The sequence below is a fragment of the Periophthalmus magnuspinnatus genome, chromosome 1, assembly GCF_009829125.3.
Source record: "Periophthalmus magnuspinnatus isolate fPerMag1 chromosome 1, fPerMag1.2.pri, whole genome shotgun sequence".
Classification (NCBI taxonomy): Eukaryota; Metazoa; Chordata; class Actinopteri; order Gobiiformes; family Gobiidae; genus Periophthalmus; species Periophthalmus magnuspinnatus.
In genome coordinates, this window is record NC_047126.1 from 19780450 (window position 1) to 19801209 (window position 20760).

Sequence of the window (20760 nt, forward strand, 5' to 3'; positions counted from 1 at the left end):
CTCAAGTATTTTCCTTTCTTGCAGTGCGGTCTCCATTTCCATAGAGATTAAATGTGTTCACTGACAGGCAATGGCGGATAAAACTACTGCACTTTGTCACACATGAAATAAAAAACACAACAACGACAAATCCCGCTGCAAAAAAGTGAACGATGATGCAAAAAAAATAAAATAAAGCTTTACATTTTAAATAAAAACGTGAGCTAAAGACAAGCTTTTACTGTGAAGCCGCCGTAGCTTCATTGAACAAGAAGCAAAAACAAAATGGAGGAGATGCTAGATGGGGACAGTAGAAAGTTTACCGTACCTTTGACTCGTATGTCCGGGTTGTGAGCTTAAGGAAACAAGGAAAGGAAGCAAGGAAAGGAAGCAAGGAGGCAAGAAAGGATAGAGAGAAGGAAGGTAGAAAGACACAAAGAAAGTATTTAAGTACAGTATGGGAATTTGAATTGAAAGACTTGGTAAAGATTATAATTTTGAGCTGTTTCGACATCAAATAAAAGTAGATACCATAGATACCAATACCAACATACTGAAACTTGTATAACACAAAAGAGAAAGAAAAGATTGATTTAAAAACAGGAATTCAAAAGAAATCAGGATTTTAACAATGTCAAAAGATCAATATTTTGTTACTATACACCTTTACCTCTCTCTTATTCAATTAAATCCACTTTCTGCTCAATAACATACTGGTATTTCAGCTATTTTCTACAACCCTGGTCCATACAATGTCCACCGCAGCAGCAAAATAATCAACCACCTCAGCCTCTCCATCTCATCTTCTTCACTAACAACAGTTTCTACCAGTGGTGGCTCACTATTGTAAGTTAAATAAAAGTACAGGCAACGGAGCAAAAAAAATACTCAAGTAAAAGTATCTGCTTAAGGAAAAGTATTAAAGTATCCGTTTAAAAATGTACTTAAAGAGTAAAAAGTAAAAGTATTTTGCACAGATTTTGAGATCTAATCAAGCGTCAGTTGTAGTGATTTTCCTAACTGTTTTTATTTGTACATTTTTATTTGCTCAAACTCTGAATGTGTCAAAAGTAAAGCTCTCGCCCGTTTTTGACACAATAATAAAAAAAAAAAAACTTTTACTTTTCAGTTCAATTAAAAAACAGATTGGAGCAGAAAGTACAGATACTTTCTCTCAATTCTAATAAAAGTAACTTCAAATCCAAGTTAATAATGGACTCAAGTAAAGCACAGATACCTAAAATGTGCACTTAACTTTACTTTGTTATGTTCCACCACTGGTTTCTTCTCATGAGTTTCAGCTTCCTGTTTGTAGGTGCCATTTTGAGGACTTTTCACCATCCACATGTTATGTTATGAATATGGTATGGTAGAGGGTTTGACACCTTGTCTCTGTGGATGCGTTCTTTCTTTGTCTGGCATTAAACTGACCACTAAGCGAAGTTCAGGTCAGATCTGTGGAGCGGCGACACCACTCACACCAAGAATGCACATTTTCAAGGTATTTCTGAGCAATAAAAACACCTTTAATTGAAAAACTGCAAGATATTTAAAGATATTTAATGCCAGCAATGCAAAACCATCTCACCAGGTGGCTGAACCTTCACCAGAAAAGTACCATAGTGCTTCTTTAATCCTTCAGCGAATGTCCCTACTTATTTGTCAATCCTGGTTTAAGCACGAGGAAAAACGTAATTACTATGATAGGAATAAATTGGAGAGGTCGGACATCGTTAATCAGTATTGCTAACAAGGAAATTCAATTAGACATGAGCTGCTACACAGGGAAATATGAGGCAGAATAAATCAGCGGTCACTGCGTCGGCGCATGTAAAGATCATTTTCTATTTTAATTATGGCTAAACTTTGTCGGATTTGAAAGTTAAGGCCTATTCACAACAGGGTTCGGTAGCACTTACATTAACATACTTGTGCAATGATGAAATACTACCTGAGAGATAGTAGGTATTCAAATAAAAGGAGGACTCATTTCAATACAGTTTTCAAAGAGTGCCGGAGAGAGTGCAGTGCTTTTAATTGTGACTTCATTTGCATATCCTGAGAGAGAAAATATATATATCCACAAATAGTGAGCGGTAGTTGTTTTGCTACAGCTAGCTTGGAGAATACTATACTTTTACACAGGGATTTTTCATGATAAACGCGGGCACTATAGCTCCATGGGTAATTTAAGTTATTCATGTTTGAGATTGGTCAAATTGGAGTTCACCCACAAGGTCTGGGAATCAAACCAGAGGCCTTATGGTAGAAGAGCATGCCAACTCCTAATCCACCATTGAGATATTAGAGTCAGGAGACCACATGTATTGTTTGGGTAACTCATTGCAACCACAAATTGTACAAATGCATATTTTTTTATTGTTATTAAGTTATTGCATGGGGTGTGTTCAAATGTTGAACGTAAACTACATCAAAACTGAAACCAAATTGGGATTTAGGTTCAGGTTGAGGTCAACTACTTTGTCCCTATAGGGAAATATGTTCTATATATAGCTAGAATTGAACCTAGACTAGAAGACCATGAAAAACAAAGACTAGAATGGGACCAAACCTTCTAAATCAGGGGTGGGAAACTCATTTTCACTGAGGGCCACAAAATGGTTGCTCTCAAAGGGCCAGATGTAACTGTAAGACAGTGACTAAATGTAACCGAATGTAATGTAAAATAAATGCAACTACTTTTTAATCTTGTTAATTAACCGTTTCTATATTTATTACTTATTCAAGTTACAAATAATACATATGGATTTGCATAGATATGAAAAAGGCTGTGTAACTGTGTATCTCCTGATAAACTGATATTTTAAGACAGTCAGACCTTTTAATTTACCTTGTCAGGGGCCACATAAAATGACGTAGTGGGCCACATTTGGCTCACGGGCCTTGAGTTTGACACATGTAATCTAAATCAAGATTAAACCATATTATTCAAGTAGAATTGTGGTGTAAGAAAGTGTAAAAAAAAAAAAAAAGTATTTGGGAAAAGTACTACTCAAATAAGAGCAAGGGTTGTGACATAACATCTGATTTATGATTTGAATTGAATGTAGCTGGAAGAACAAACCATTAATTATTGAAGGAAATTATATATATATATGTATTTTCAAAGGATACGCAGAAAAAAATGAGAAAAAAACGAAATTGTATCTGAAGGAGCGGTGCAAAAAAACACAAATGTTCAAATCGTTTAATAGCAACATAAAGCTTTTGTCACTTGTAGACTTGCTCACAGTGGGAAGAGTAACCTTTTTTTTACATAAAGTATTGCTAGTTTAATAAAAATGTTACTCAAGTAGGAGTAAAAGTAAAGTTACTCAAATAAATGTAACCGAGTACGACCCACCTCTGATACAAAGCATTAGAAAACCCACTAGAGTGACCATTTGTGGTTTATGCCCTTGATTTAACTTTGGCCTTGGCACTGCATACATAGTAGACAGTCTGGGACGCTAAATGTTTTTCCCTGCTAAAAACTCAACTAGCCAACCGCACCACCCTCACCACATGGCCTGGATTAGCTAATGTGTATTATTGGAGCCCATTCAGAGGGACCTAAACTAAATTGTGTGTCTGCTTTGAGTCAACTGGTGGCAGACGCAGCACACAGAGCACCGGGAAACGCCCATTTTGGCTCAAAGAAAACTGCTTTCCAACTGCAAATAATCCAGTGGTTTAAACCTATGGGCAAATCCGGATAGACTCTTTTTCATGTCAATTAGAGGCCATCAAATAGACTAACAGTTTATCTAAAAGTGTCTAAAAGTTTACAGTAGAACAGAGAGGAAATCCAACTGTGATCATGTGTGGTTTTGTCATTATATGTGCTAAATTATACAAAATTGACTCTTGTAAGCTTCTAAACGCATTATAATGTTGCTAATTTATCAAAAACATGCCTGGAGTTGTGTTTTCATTCACACATGTTTGAGTAACACTTTATTATTCGTCTGTCTACATCTCCAAAGCTCAAAAGGCTCTGTCCCACCTTGTGATGTCATGAAGTGGTAGTTTTACCTTTTGTTTAGTAAAGGTTGGACATTCCAGGTTGACAATTATCCAGGTGATTCTAGTGAAGGTTTACGGAGTTTAAAAACACAGTGGAGCACTTCCTGTATTACCACGTGACATCACAAGGTGGAACAGAGTCAATATTTTAACCGCAGTATCCTTGAGATGCTGCTGCAGATTATGATTTAAAATGTCTGAGATGCCTTAAATATGTTGTTTTTTTCTGTCAGCTACTGTGAAAATGCATCTGGCAAGCCACAAAATCAATAAATAACACAAATACTACACATTTATTTGAAGTTTTTGGCCAATCTCACCACATTTTTATCAACTCTGCCACAGTAAAAGAAGTAATCCATCAATTATTATAAGATATAGGATTGTGAGGTGGTAGACCAAATTGCTGGCCTGCTTTTACTCCATAGTCACAGCTGCAGTAGTATCCATGGTGATGACTTCATGTGTGTTATTGGAAGAAAGTTTGGGGCACCTAAAGTGAGTTGTTTGCCTGTTTAAAGTCACTAGAAAACCACACAGGAGACTGGAAAGCTCCCAACATGGCTCACAGACACCGGCCTTCCAACCACAAATGAAGTCAAGCTATTAGCGCCTCATTTGGACTGTCCTGCTTTGTGTCTCCAGTGTAGGACCAGAGACCTGCAGGGCACGCGGAACACTTCAATAAGGGTGGAAAAAAAAAAAAAAAAGTGCTGATGTTCAACTACTTCATTGGAATATACTTCATATTTTATTAAAACAATGCTTTTTCTTTTTTTTTATGGAGTGACAATTATTGCCACTCCGATTATTATTGTTTAAAAAAAAAAAAAAAAGTGAAATACTAAGACCTTCTTTCTGTTTCTCTTCAATATAAAAAAGGGAAATAAAATAAATCTGCCAATGGTGTGAGACATGTATGTTACGTAATAAATATCGTTTTATATCATCAAGTCAGAAGAATCAAATCAAATCATCTCAGTCCAATAAGTTATCAGAGTCATTGATTTGTTATTTGTACTGTAAGTATTATAACAAATAACTCTCTATCTCCCAGTACAAGTACTCCCCTCTCTCTCCCCTCTCCCTCCCCCTCCTCTTTTCCCTCTCCCCCCTCCCTTTTTTCTCCCCTCCCTATCCTCTCACATCCCTCTCCTCTCTCCCCTCTCTTCTCTCTCTCTCCCCTCTCTCCCATCCCTATTCTCTCCTCTTTCCCCTCTCTTCTCTCTTTCCCTTCTCTTCTCTCTCCCCTCTCTTCTCTTTCCCCTCTCCCTCCCTCCCTCCCTCCCTCCCCTCTCTCTCCCCTCTTCTCTCTTTCCTTCCTCTCCTCTGTCTCCCCTCTCCCCCCTCCGCTCTCATTCCTCCCTCTCCCCTCTATCCCATCCCTATTCTCTCTTCTTTCCCCTCTCTTCTCTCTTTCCCTTCTCTTCTCTCTCCCCTCTCCTCTCTTTCCTTCCTCTCCTCTCTCCCTTCTCCCCTCTCTCCCTCCTCGCACACAGTCGTCTGTTTGTCGACTAAACGTTCTGAAAACATCCCTGCACATCTTCCTCCTTTGTCAGCGAGTGCAGACGTGACAATAACTGGAGCCAATTTGCCGCTCCTGGGCCGCGGTACTGTAAGCTAGCTGTCCGACGCTTTGACAACAAATACCTCTTTAAGGGAGAAGTGAGCTGCTACTGCTAACCACAGAAGCTCAGAAATCCTGCTACTTTAACCACGGACTGTTTATTTATACTAGTCAGATATGGCAACACTACACTAAGGTTTTTATCAGATGAAAACTTAAGATATATTTCACTTTGATATAGAATTAGAGGCGTCTTCAACCATTTTAAGTTTTAATGACAGTAATATACATGATAAGTGATTGAAAATGAGAAATTGCAACAAACTGGTTGATCAAAAGCAATTATATATTTACATATTTTTACATTCTTAAAAAAAAGAGACATTCTGGAACATTGCAAAGCTCTTTGTCCAAAATATTAAACTGCATTTCATTTGGATAAAGTTTTTAACACAGATGAATTTACTGAATGCTGAGACTAAGTCAATCTGTACTTTTCATACATAATAATAGACTTTAGTTTTACTTAGTGGTCACCATGGTTACAACAAGTGCTCTGACATTTACTGTTTGATGTTAAATTGAAAGAAAAGAAAAAATAAAGTAAAGGGATGTAGTAAATTATTGTCCAAATGTGTTATCTGGGGTACTTTATATATATAAAAAAACAAAAACAAATAAGCAACAGAAGAAGAGAAAGTACTACTGCTACTACAACTAGTACTACTACGCCTACTACAACTAGTACTGCTACTACCATGCCTACTACTACTACTACTACTACTACTACTACCACGCCTACTACCATTACTAGTACTACTACTACACCCACTACTATTACACCTACTACTACAAGTACTACGCCTACTACTACTACAACCACTACTACTACTACCACTAATACTAATCCTACTACTACCTCCTCACAATTAACAGCTTATACTCCTAAGAATAACTACTATTTGTATTCACAATAGTCCAGTACAGTGATAATATTTTCCGTAGACCTTCGTGACATTCCCTCTCTCCTGACATGTATTTCTCTTGTGCACAATCCTAATTAAAAAGCACCACGACATATTTAGCTGATCACCAACTTGTTTATTAAACTTTTGTAAAATGTGGCTGCCAAAACGTGCTTATGAAGAACAGCCTGGGGAGCAACGTGGTTTGTCGCCTTTAGTTTGTATATTTAATTTTAGCCTTATTTGTATGCAAACAAACATGTACTGACACGTCTTTTGTCCTGGTTTTCAAGAACAGTTTTAGCACACTAGCATCATCTTGTTTTAGCCTCCACACTGACAATGGGTTTAAGATTCACTGTCAAAATAAGAAGCGGCAACGAAAATGTTACAACTCTATATCCCTGTACCTCTATTTGAGAAAAAAATAAAACGTAAATCAAAAAAAGAAAAAAATGTCTTGTCCCAGTACAGATATATTGTATAAGCAGCTCTTGAGGTCAAAATAAGTCCACTGTGTACTGTCTGCATCTAATTATAAAGCGTTGCATTGTCCAATAATCAGGAAGTGCACGCTAACGTTCTAGTTGTTAGTTATCATGATGGCAAAACTCCACTTTTGTCTCTAAGAGCTGTGAAAACTGATTATAAACTCATTGCGGATTGCATAAAATAAGGTTTTATGAATTGAATTTGCTGGATGGACATCAGTTTGCTGCTATAATCCCTAATCCTTCGCTGGCATGTTTGTATACAGTAGTTATGAGCCATAGTTAATCTGAAGGGGTTTGTATATAGGCTCAACGCATACTTCATGTTCCCTGTATTGTTCATTTACGAGCAAAACCAACATATTTGCTTTTCAGTCGAACAGAAACAAAAGAATATATCGTCTATAGTTTGAGTTCTACTCTCAAACTTTACACAATAAAAAACATCCAAATCCCTGAATATCACCAGAGCTAAAACAGGTCTAAAGCAGGACTATTACAGTGTAAATTGGGTCTAAAATACCTTTGAAATAGGACTAGAGAAGGACAAAATTCTCGATTAAAAAAAATGAAACAAAAAAACGTTAGGTCTATGGGGCCAGATCAACATTTACATATTTAAGAGGAAACTTCAGAATTTTAGAGTAATCTTGTAACTTAAAGGGCCCATATCACGATATTTTCTGATTGTAACATTCTATATTACAATGCTGTTTCCTCATTAAAAAAACAACAACAAAAAACTAGAGTTGTGTCTTGTTTCATTCACACATGTTTAACACACAAACCCAGCATTTTTAGGCTGAGTTCTGGTCTTGAACAGAAAACACTCTGTTCCACCTTGTGATGTCATGTGGTAAAACAGGAAGTGCTCTGCTTTATTTTAAACTTCATAGACCTTCACTGGAATCATTTGGATGCTTTCAGATCTGGAATTGCCCATCTCTACTGAACAAAAGGCAAAAGGGTAGCTGTTAAAAAAACATCATTACCACTTCATGACATCACAAGGTGGAACAGAGCATTTTGAGCTTTGGATATATAGACAGACATAAACCAGGATGTGTTTTTTATGAGCTAACAGCATTATAACATGGCTTAAAGTTCACAGGAGTCCATTTTGTGTAATATAGGACCTTTAATGCCCAGTCCACTCCCAATCATTGCACCTGTAGAGAGCAAATATATCATAGACTTTAAACATAAATCCAACTAAAATAAAAATTACCGTTGCTTTTTGCAGATAAAAGATGGCAGGAAGTTCGTAAAATTCATGTTTCATGCAGAGACAGATCATTACCCACACACCATGCCATAAAAACAAAGAAATAACAAACTTAAACCCGTTAACGTGACTCACCGATGTTGCAGTGCTCGCCGGTCCAGCCCTGGTCGCACTCACATTTGCCCTCCTTACACACTCCATTCTTGGTGCACAGAGGGTGACAGGCTTTTTGGTCGCACACGCTTCCCGTCCAACCCTCCTCACATCGACACACTCCTCCGTAACAGACGCCGTGGCTGCCGCAATCCACCTCGCACACCTCTGCACAGACAGGGGGCAGCAGGGAGCAAGGTTACAGATGTTATGACTCAAGATAGGCACGTTTATGTAGTTTATGTTTATGTGTTTGTGTAGAATAATTTGTACATAATTCAAAGTGTGTTAGAGAATAAGAAAGGCATTAAAATAACAATAGAAATACAAACATAAATAAACATCATAAAATCAGCATTAAAAAAAGGAAACGTGTTTGAATTTTTCACCTTGTCGTCATGGAGTGTTTTCTCATCGTGTTTGTGTACATTATTTGGACTTATGACACGTTGGACTACTCAGTTTACTAAAACACAGCTATGTAAGATCATTATCTTTGGGAATTTACAAAAAAAAAGTAAAAAAATTGTTTCCAGTTTGCCAGTTTTTTAGGTTTGACATTTGACTTCCTTGTTGGAAATCTTGACATCACTTCACGCTGTACAGTATATTCTAAAACTCCTCTAATGCACACAGAAACTATTTGACAAATACAAATATAAAAGACCTTAATATTTTTTTAATACAGTTTAAAGTATCGGGAAAATCTGTTTCTTGCATGTAAATTGTGCTAACTTAACTTTTGGATACAATTGTCCCCAGTGTGATGTCATCAATATGGGACTCTCTACTTCCTGTAATTTTCTTATTTTTTTTTTTTCCTTCAGACTGCTTCTTGACTGGTATAAAAGTATCGTTTATATTTACAAAAGGTCCCACCAAATAAAGTAAAAAGTAAAAATTAAAAGTAAAAATTAAGATAATAGTCACTTTAAGTACTATAGATAGGAAAAGGCATGGATGTGTAAAATATCAGTTCAAATATTGGTATTGGTGATATGGGATTTCACAAGTATCGGTATCGGTCTGATATAAAAAATTTAGATATAGCACCTGGGATAAAACTATAACTTTATATAATACATGAAATTGTTTGCCAATAAAAGCATTTTGTAGTTATTTGAAATGTTAATGTGTGAACTTTACTATAACGTAACACACATTTGGGCTTTACTACGTATTTTAAAATTGTAATATTGGTATTGAAGTACTGGTTTTCGGCCACAGCAGCAGGTATTGTCCAAAAAAGAAAAAGGTTTTGCAATAACATTCCTTTGACTTGAAACTCCCTGCGAACACAAAACTATTTCAGTACCATGACGACCAAAGTGATTCTTGATGTCATGAGGAGAACCATGAAGTACCTCTGTTTTCCTCTTCACTATAAAAACCTCCAGAAAAAAAGGAGAAGAAAAACATTCCTTGGTGGAGACATTATTGGGATTTCCAGTCATACAAAACAGTGTTAAATGCAACATTGACTTTTAAGTGAGGCCCGGTGCAGACAGAAACAAGAAGACCCAGACGAGCTGATCAAACACAAATGAAAAATCAATGAAGACTCGGGGCCCCGTGTCTGATTCACCTGTCTGCCCCTGTCGGACCAGCAGACAGGGTAAAAGCCGTACTTACTGGATGTATACAGTCTTGTATGAGCACAGGGCTGTCCACGCACTCTTGAAAATACCATTAGCAGTTTGTTTTCCAGAGGCTGTGGGGTGATTGGGTTATAGCGGCTGCATTATATGGAGAGGGAGAAGCCGCTATGGTGAGTGAACCACTGAATTGTAAGAATGCGATTTTCAAACTTTTCCACAAGTTACACCACAAAACAAAAAAGTGGAAAGTTTGGATGTACTTTTTCATTGATTTATTTCTGTGATTATTTATATTGTGGATTGTCTCTCAACGCATCAGAACTATGAATAAATGCATTAGTGGAATGTAGTGAACAAAAATGAACTTAAAGTAACTCAAATAACATTGTGGAATAGGGAGAAATACAACAAATATAGATGAACAATTCAGTAATCAGATGCAGGTATCAAGGTGTTTAAAGGGTATAGGTCCATTCGCAACACCAGTTCCCAGAAGGGCTTTTAAAACTGTTTGAATTTAACTCAAAAGGTGTAGAAAAAGCAATAAATACAGTGAATTTGTCAAGAGAATCCAAAGTGGCAATGTTATATGGGTGGAAATGTGGTCTAAAAATAGATGAATATGAACTGAAAAACATCTAAAAATGGGGATTGATGCTAAGTACTTCTTTATATATATATATATATATATATATATATATATATATATATATATATATATATATATATATATATATATATATATATATATATATATATATATATATATATATATATATATATATATACTCCTTTTCTCCTTCCTTCCCTCTCCTTCCTTTGTCATTTTGTTTCTTTTGATGTTTTTTGCCATATAGTGTCAGTACAGCTAATGGCAGTGGGCTCGATCGTCATGGAGGCAACCTTCTGATCCATTAAGGGTATATGTTTGAGTTATTTTATGCTAAAATTGGGAATATTAGAACGGACCCTGCACCGTTTAAGATTTAATGTAAGTTAGTTTTTGCTTTCTGCTTTTTTAACTCACTGTTTTATTTTACATTTTATTTAATGTTATCTAATTTGTGTTTTTATAATGTCCGAATATATTATTATTATTATTATTTTATTTTATTTTATTTTATTTTATTTTATTTTATTTTATTTTATTTTATTTTATTTTATTTTATTTTATTTTATTTTATTTTATTTTATTTTATTTTATTTTATTTTATTTTATTTTATTTTATTTTATTTTATTTTATTTATTTGTTTTTTTTATGTGGAATTAGAACTAAACCAAAATCAGGACTGAAACATACCCAAAACATATTTTTTAATGAGGATTGGATTTGGCTCTTGCAGGTTGACCATTTTACCACTACTGTAGCCACATCTGCCCTGGCACTTACGATAGCAGACGAGGCTCCCAGTCTGCGGCCTGTGTGCCATTCACACAGACGATGTCCAAAACCAAAGTACACTTGCATTTGACTGGTTTAAAAGTACTTTTGAGTGACACAGTTTCCATTCAGTGGTTTAAAGTTGCCAACACTTATCCAGGCTTAAGTGAGATGTGCACAGCCAGAGATGTTAAAGGGATTTTCCATTTCACTGTAAAGCCACTTAAGATACTTTATATTTACTTAAGCAGACCACGTTCACTCAATTATAAAGCAGTGGTGGTGGTCTGGAGTGGGGGAGCGGCGGGTTTGACTTAAAAACTACTTTTACAACTTCATTTTATTACAAAAAATCCAAGCTCCAATTGGGATTATAATTATGATTAATAGCTATTTTAACAACAAATGTAGCTGTAGATTAAAGTCCGGGTTTAGCTTGTTCCTGTCGGTCAGAGGGTAAATAGTCCAAGGCTTATTTGTTGCAAGCTGCCATTGTGTCTTTGAGCAAAACACTTCAGTTACATGTATGAATGTGATATGTGATTGGTCGTGGAGGATCTGCCACCTGCTTATGTCTGTGGAGATGTTATGTCTTTGCCTGGAATGCTACACAGTATGGCATTAAAGGTCCTATATTACACAAAATTGACTTGTGTGAGCTTTAAGTCATGTTATAATGTTGTTACCTCATCAAAAACAGACCTGGAGCTGTGTTTTGTTTCATTCACATGTGTTTGAATAATCCTGCATTATTAGTCTGTCTACATCTCCAAAGCTCAAAATGCTCTGTTCCACCTTGTGATGTCATGCAGTGGTAGTTTTCAAGTTAAGAGCTACTTTTAACCTTTAGTTCAGTGGATATTGGTAACTCTAGGGCTGAAATCATCCAAATAATACTAGTGAAGGTGTAAGGAGTTTAAAAACACAGTGTAGCATTTCCTGTTTTACCACATGACATCACAAGGTGGAACAGAGTTTTATCTGTTTAAAGATTTGGAGGAGGATTTGTGTGTGTTTTTGATGAGGAAAAAACATTATAACATAGATCTGAAAATAATTTAATATGGGCCCTTTAAGCATTACTTAAGTGTTTTTTTTAAATTGAAAACCAACATTGAATAAATACTTTTTTATTGTGAGCGTGGTTGTTTCTCCACAGATCTGACCTGTAATGTTTTTTCTGACACTGGCGAGTTAAAATAAGTCTTACTTGTTCCCACTCCATTTTGAGCATCAATTAAAATGTATTATTTTTATTTTTTTATTAGTCATCTTGGACAACCTGTACTGTATTCCCTGTGTACCACTTTCTGTTTGTTCTGCCCATGACATAACTCAAAATAAAGATAATATAAATAACTTGGACTGCTGACATTATTTACTTGTTTCATAAGTTTAATGCCATAGCGCTGAAAATTACTGACAAATCAAATCACCATGACGACAAGCAGGTGGCAGACCATCCACCAGAAAATGTTCCATAGTTCACCTTTAATAAGTAAACTTTAAAGTTGTGTAACACGTGCTTGAGTCTGCGAAGGTCAGGAGTCAGTCAAACTCAGAGACACTGGTGAAGACATGGCTATTCCTGTTCCTGCGTGTGACAGGCACAGAGCAGCTAATTGGACGTGGATATGATGTCCATGACAACGTAAAGATAACACACACGCACACACACACGCGCACACACACATTTTTCCAGCTTGGGTTTTAAGGCTAGCCATCTGTTCCTATAGTCTGTATTAGAGTTCTCAGATGTATTGAAAAGCATACACAAATTGATCCTAAAACTGGCATGAGAACTGGATACTCATTTGAGCAAGTATTGATATTAAAAAATCACATTCACAGGACAGAAATTAACCTTTCCTGAATAGCTTTAGAATGATCTTGAGCTGTGTCAGAATAAGTATAAAACCACATAGACTAATATACTCACATGGACCACTATGGAACATACCTGGACGACTGAGGGATTACACAGATATAAGGCCACATGGTAATACAAAAGAAAGTACTATGATTTAATGTTGAAAATCATATTCTAAATAAAGAGTGTTTTTATCATCATCATGGTATCGGAATTGGTATCAAGGATCGATTCGCAGGCTGCACAAATACACACATTTGTTCCATTCAAAATAGTAGTTTTGACTAGTTTAGAATTATTTTACTAGACAAACTTACCTAATTTAGACGAATCACAGTTGTTTAAAAATGCATTTTATTTCAAACAAACTTTTTTATGCAAATAGGATAAAAAAGTGCACTTTCTAGATTCATTATTTTTTAAAAATGTAAATGTCTTGAGCATACAAAACCTGTACCAAATCTAGATAGAAATTGAAAGTCCTTTTAAAAATTGCATGATATTTATTTTTGCAGTGCGGCCTCTTCTTCCCTCCCTTCTTCCCTACCTTCCTTCGCCTCCCCTTCCCCCCCTCCCTCTCTTTCCATATATCTTCCTGGCTTTATTTCGCTCTCCTCTTCCCATCCTCCCTTCCCCTCTCTCCGTCCTTGTTCAGTCTCGATCGTTTGTGTCTTTCTAATCCCTCTTTCCTCTTGTAAAACATAGCCATAGAGCATTGCTTTATGATGCAGTAAAGACACAACTATACGGTTGCGCCCGCAGGATTACACCCTGCCTCTCCTCGAATCTATGTTCAACGGTAAAAAGGTTGAGAATCACATGGTCACGTCTTCAGTCGCTCCACACAGCACATGTGGATGAACAGAATACACTTTACTGCTACACTTCTGTATCTTTAAAGTGGAACTAAACACTAAACACACATTGTTGCTGCTAAACTGTGAATACGGTGCCTAAAAAAGTGGCTAAATCAACGTGTGTGCTGCAATTTCAAGTGCTTGGTGACATCACGCAGCACTGCCCCAATTACACCCACATGTTTCTGATTCATAGACTGTATAAAAAAGCAGACTAAGTGAGTGTGACGTCACCCATGGCTTTCAGCTCGAGTCAAATGAAACTCATCCAGGCTAGAAGTTACAAGGGCGAATTTGGAGCAGAGTTCCATATTTGGATTTCCGAGCGTGATTATCATAACAAACCAAAAAGCTGATCCAGAGTGAGGCTGATGAAGGTAACGCCGCTTCTCGTTTGTCTCGTTCTTTGGTTTTGCAGGGAGCAGGCTCACATCTGTTGCTAAAGCTAGTGGGAGTGACCTCGGGAAGAAAAGGCATCTAATTTGTCTGTGGTTAATGTTTTTATCTTGATCATGTAGAGGAGGTTAATAGGTACATTTTAAGACCAAATGACGAGCCTGACAGCAGCAGTTACGGAGAGAGGGGTGACAAAGTGAATTAGAGCCAGAGTCGATGGAGCCGGAAGCGCGCCCATGCTCACGTCCTATTAGAAGGTTAGCTATGTCCATTTATATAAACACAGTCTATGTTCTGATTTCAAACACCTGGCTGCAGGGGCGGAGTTTGAAGTTGAGGATACCTGATAGACCAATCACAGTGTTCCTCATAAATCCAGACCCCGCCCCTCCTCAGTCCTCACACTTTAGTCCACAGGCTCTGCGCAGTTTAACAGCTCTATTTGAAATGCGGTTGTGGACAGATTTCAGGTGTTTAGTCCCAGTTTAAAATAAACCAGACTTCAAACGTACTTTTATTGCGACAGGCCTTGTTTTTTATCTCACTTTTTCTCACAACTGTAACTTCAGACGACATTGGAATCAGACAGCTGTAGCCCATCTCCGTCACTCGCTGGTCAGACATCTTGAGAGCAGGCGCTTTTGAGACTGGCTTTTATTGGCTGCGGCATAGTTTTAGCAGCGATTCTGAAATGTTGAGAATAGCAGTGAAGTTTTTAATGCAGGTCTGCCCCTTGGCGCGATTACTGACCTTTTAAACACAAAACCAGATAATGTGTGAACGATATAAAGCTTAAGAACCGGCTATGTACAGTAGAATTTAGCTGCAAAATGATCACCCTGAGGCACCAAATCCAACAACAAAAACACAAATCACCTCACAACAGTTTGTTTACATTGACATTTAACATAATCTGTTTTCCTTTCAGCCATATTGGTTTAAACAGAGTATTATGGGCCAATGAGGGCCAATGAGGTATTCTAGATATGAGTGGAAATGAAAACAGCAATTTTATGATGTGGGCTTTATAATTATAGGGTCATATAAGGTCACAAAGTATCTGCCTGTATCAGGGTTTGTTTATTTCAGTGACAAACTACTTAGTTTTTTGTGGTTTACTCATGTTTGTGTAATTTGTCCAGACTGGGTTCATAGCAAAAGAACATTGAATTCTGTCAACTAAAAGTTTTTAGAGTGAGTATGTGTCACCATTTTGCATACTCATTCCTGTCTCTAATGACTCATCTAATAAATATAATTATAAGGCTAGACACCCAAAGCGTTTTACAGTGCTTTATTCATTCACTCCATCCTCAGTGGTGCTAAAATATTGTAGCAACAGCTGGCCTGGTGGCAATCTGCACCACCACCCTTCACTCACGACACACTCCACAGTCATAAGGTGAGGGAAGTGTCTTGCCTAAGGACACAACAACAGTTTCCACTAGAGCCAATGTCTCCATCCCAGTACTGAGTAAACTCGTCTTGCCCTGCCCAATCTTTTTAAAGTAAATTTATCAATCGTTTGTCCCATAGACTTTCAGAAAAAAACATATATATATGTTATTGTTGTTAAAATTGTGAAAGCTTGCTCAGGGCTAATCTGCTATGTATAACTAATGACCATAAGACCTAACATTTTATTTAAAATCTGTTTCTGAAACTGTATAAACCACTAAATTATTAAAACATTTCTCTGAATCTTCTCTGAATCTCTAAATGTGCTTTTTGAACTTAACGCAACCTCTTTATGGATATAGTAGTCACTTTGTATCTGGTTAGCCTCTGCGATGCCTTTGAACTCCTAATATTAGCTGTTTTTTTCTAAATCTCTATGGGAAAAATGAATGGAAGATGTATTTCCAGAACCAGGGCAGCTCCGTGGCCTCCATGTTTGTTTTGATATGGACAGACCATGCATTTCTCTGATTGGCTTGTCCACCTGTCAATCATGTCCATCTGAACCCAAAGCAGAGGCACAATGTTCTCATGATGACTTGGCACATACCCAGTGAGCAGTCTGGTCCGGTCCAGTTCTGGTCGCAGGTGCAGGAGTTGGTCTCTGCGTTGTAGGTGCCATGACCAGAGCACTGGTCAGGGCACATGGCTTTGGCGATCTCACAGCTGGCTCCGCCCCATCCTGGCTGACAATGGCACTCGCCATGGATACACACACCATGGGCTGAGCAGCTGGGGTCGATGCAGTCCACTAGAGGGAGACAAACACAACATGAGCCAAAACGGAAGTCAACATAAGAAACAATGGACGAAAACAATATGATTCAAATGTGAGAAGTACAATTAAGTACATTGAAAAGACTTAATGTCGCACTACGTTCATTATTTTATTGCAATATCTTGAAGCCCTTTGTATTTTTTATGTTTTATAAGTTGATGACAAAATATACCCAAATAAAGAGAATATTTTATTTGATAATGCTAGCACACGGCACAGAGAATGCTTGGACTTGGTGATTGTTATTTAAAATTTGCACTATGTAATATTTTTATTGGAGACGGTGCCACCTGTTTCCATAGAGATCGTATTGCTTGTCTAGAGTGTTGCACAATTTGGCATTAACCTTTTTTTATGGAGACATATTTGACACCACTAGGCCAAGTTCCAGGCCAGATCTGTGGAGAGGCAAAACCCACTCACACATTTGAAATAGTCCTTTTTTTTTTTTTTTTTTCATGTTTCAACGTTATTACAGAAAACCAATGGAATAGACGTTTGGCAGAAATATGTTTTAAAATAGCACAGCACTCAATAGAATTATCCACTGGGAATCAATCCAGCCCACTCCAGCCTCCAGCCACTTTTAAAGAAGATGGAGAACATTTAAGAAGAAGAAAAAAATACACAAAGAGCTGTACAAGATAAAAATGAAGATGTTAAAATGCTCTTAATAATCTGTGCTCACTGGAGAGGTTCGCTGCCAAGAAACAGAACATATAGACATTCAGACATATGTTTCACTCGACTCTGGAGAGAACGTGCCCAGAAAACCATAAAATATGTATGATTATGTTATGAACAAGGGATGTGCGCGGAAATGAATGGAGTGGGATTTTGGTCATTATAAAGGTGTATAACATATCTTACATAATGGTGGAGAGTCTGTGACCTACTTGCATCAAATGTTACACAGTTTGGCATTTATCCTATGTATCTTGTATTTTTTTATCTTTTATTTTATTTTTTATTTACAGATGTCTGACCCGAAAAATTAGTTTAAGATCACACATCACAACAGATTATCTACATGAATTTAAATTTGTTCTGTAAATAAAAATAAAAATAAAAATAAAAATAAAAATAAAAATAAAAATAAAAATAAAAATAAAAATAAAAATAAAAATAAAAATAAAAATAAAAATAAAAATAAAAATAAAAATAAAAATAAAAATAAAAATAAATCAAAGAGTCAAGTCAATTCAACACATATAGGACATCTTGTTATTAATCTCAGGAAGCAAAGTTTAAATTATTCCAGTAAAATGCCATTCAGTTACATCAAACAGTTTTTGTCAATAACTCTGCAACAGCGGGCAAGCAAATCCCCATGCAGATCGATTATACTATAGAAAGCATACAAAAATACAAAATCAGTTGAACTATATATATTTATGTGATTCTGTCAGCAGGAGCCAGTCGTGTGAGCTGCACCTTTGTACTTTGTTTACCCGATATGCAAAGTCAGATTTCACACTGCCCTGCTGGACATGTTTTAATGATATCAGCTCTGGTCCCACATCCCTCCTATTGTTTCACATAGTTACCCAAACCCAAGAAAACTAATCTGCCTGCTTTTTGAACCTGTGTAATATGGTTCATGTTTGGGTCCCTTGATTGCCCATATGTACAGGGAGAGATAGGCAGCTGGAGCTAATAAACACCAAAAAAGGGGGTTTTCAGACTGTCGGGACCTTTTGCAGTTCCTGGTACGTTTTTTTATTACCAGTCTGCTTTTGAGGTGTGTTCACACTACTGTTGTCATGATACAAGAATGTCAAACTCAATTTCAATACTGAGGAATAGACTTTCTTTCATATTACCATGTGGTCTTATATTTGTGTAATTCCTCAGTCGTCCAGGTAGATTCCACAGTGGTCCATGGGTGTATACTAGTCTATATGGTCTTATACTTGTTCTGATACACCTCAAGATTCTCTAAAACTATTCAGGAAAGGCTCATTTCTGTCCTGTGAATGTGACTTTTTAGTATCGATACTAGTTCAAATGAGTATCTAGTTTCGATAATAGTTTTAGTATCGATTAGTATCTGATTTTTGATACTTTTGACAACTCTAGTTCATACAGAATAATACAAAACATGATTTCAACTCAATTTATAACCAATTATGTTTATATAAGGCATTACTCATTTATATATTTTCTGATAAAAAGGTCTGCTCTGTGATAAAAAAGCTAATTTCTTTCTTATCTCGTATTTATTCAGTTACAGGTTTTTGATTGCTAAAAAGATACTTGGTCCGGTGTTATCGCTTGTTGTTTGGTTTATGCCGTTTTGTGGGACATTCCAGGCACAGCAATAACATCTCCATAGAAAACAGAATGTTTCAGAGCCTCCAGCAGAGAAGTTACAGAGTGCATCTTTAATACAGTGAATTATCAACGTTGTTCTAAAACAGAATTCATGACATGCTCTCACTGTAAACCCTTTTAAATGAACCATCATCAACATCAGATGGAGATTCAACAGCTGCAAATGGGATTAACCTACAGAGCGACTGCTGCCTCCTCTCTCCCCTTTTCCACCCCCTCTCTTTATCCCCCCTCACTTTCCCCTTTTTCTCTCTCTACCTCTCTTTTGTCTCTCTTCCTCTCTCCTCCCTCTCTCTCTCTGTCGTTACACACTCCTCACTCTTTCCCTCCCTCTCTCTCCCTCTTTTTTGCTCTCGAATCTCCATCTCTCTCTTTAACCACCCTCTCTCCTTCTCTACTCATCTCTCGCCCTCTCATACCCTCCCTTCTCTCTCCTCTATCTTTCTCCCTCCCTCTCCATATATCTCTCTTTACACTCCCCTCACTCTCTGATTCCCCTTCTCTCTCCTCTCTCTCTCGTTCTCCTCATATTCCCCCAACTCTCTCTTCCATTCTGTCCTTTGTCTCCCTCCCTCTCCCTCTCCCTCTTCTCCCTCTCTTACACTCCCCTCTCTTTCTCATCATATTCCACCAACTCTCTTCTTTCCACTCTCTCAACTATCTCCCTCTCTCCCTTTCTCTCTCCCTCTCATCTCCATCTGTCTCTCTTTACCACCACTCTCCATCCCCTTCTCTCTCCTCTGTCTCTCCCTCCCTCTCTACACCCCCCACTCTCTCCCCCATCTCTCTCTCTCATCTCTCTCTCTACACATCCCCCCTCTCTGTCCCCTCCCCCTTCTCTTTCTTGTGCCTCTCCCTCCCTCCCTCCTACCCTCTCTCTCTCTCTCTCCCTCTCTTTACACCCCCCTCACTCTCTCCCACCCCTTCTCTCTTAAGTCTCTCTCTCCCTCCCATCCTCTCTCTACACCTCCCTCACTCTCTCCCTCCCCTTTTCTCTCTTAAGTCTCTCCCTCCCTCCCATCCTCCCTCTCTACACCCCCACTCTCTCCCCCCTTCTCTCATTCCTCTGTCTCTCTCCCTCCCTCTCTCTCTACACCCCTCCCTCACTCTCTCCCTCCCCTTCTGTCTCCTATGTCTCTCCCTCCATCCCATCCTCTCTTTCTTTGCACCCCGGTCACTCTCAGACCCCCCCCCCCCCCTCCCCTTCTCTCTCCTCACTCTCTCTTTCTGTGTCCCTCTCTGTCTCACCCCTCCGTCTCCCTCTCTCCCTGTCCACGGACACACCGTTTGAGGATTAGTGCCAGCTAATCTGAAACTAATCTGGTTACTGTCCTCTGGGATCGCCTGTTCATTTGCATATTGGCCCGGACAGCCGTTCAGAGCACATTCTGTTTGCATTTGTACACACCTGGAAGACGTGAGTGAGTGCAAAGCGGCACGGATATCACACTGCAAAAACATTTCAGAACTGTTTAAGTTGTTCTGAAGCTAAAGATGATCCGATTTTTGCCAACACGATATGATTTACGGTGTGTTTATTGCTAGAAAACACATAGAAAAACATGCAGAGTGAAGTCGCCTCTCAGCAGATCTGACCTGTAACTTGGCCTAGTGGCGCCATCTGCTTGTCTGAGCTACATGTAGAAAGAAAGTAGTAGAACAGACCCGTACCAGAAAAAAA

The 20760-nt window shown here is 37.8% G+C and overlaps 1 protein-coding gene across 2 annotated transcripts in view; it reads right to left on the minus strand.

Annotated features, from left to right (window-relative positions):
* LOC117393469 (teneurin-3) overlaps positions 1 to 20760 on the minus strand; it is a 516796-nt gene that overhangs the window by 122593 nt on the left and 373443 nt on the right. For both annotated transcript variants that reach the window (XM_055225737.1, XM_055225739.1), the window contains 2 exons: positions 16518 to 16718; positions 8389 to 8574 (listed from right to left, as the gene is read on the minus strand). In XM_055225737.1, coding sequence (XP_055081712.1) covers positions 8389 to 8574; positions 16518 to 16718 — 387 coding nt within the window. The remainder of the gene's footprint in view (positions 1 to 8388; positions 8575 to 16517; positions 16719 to 20760) is intronic.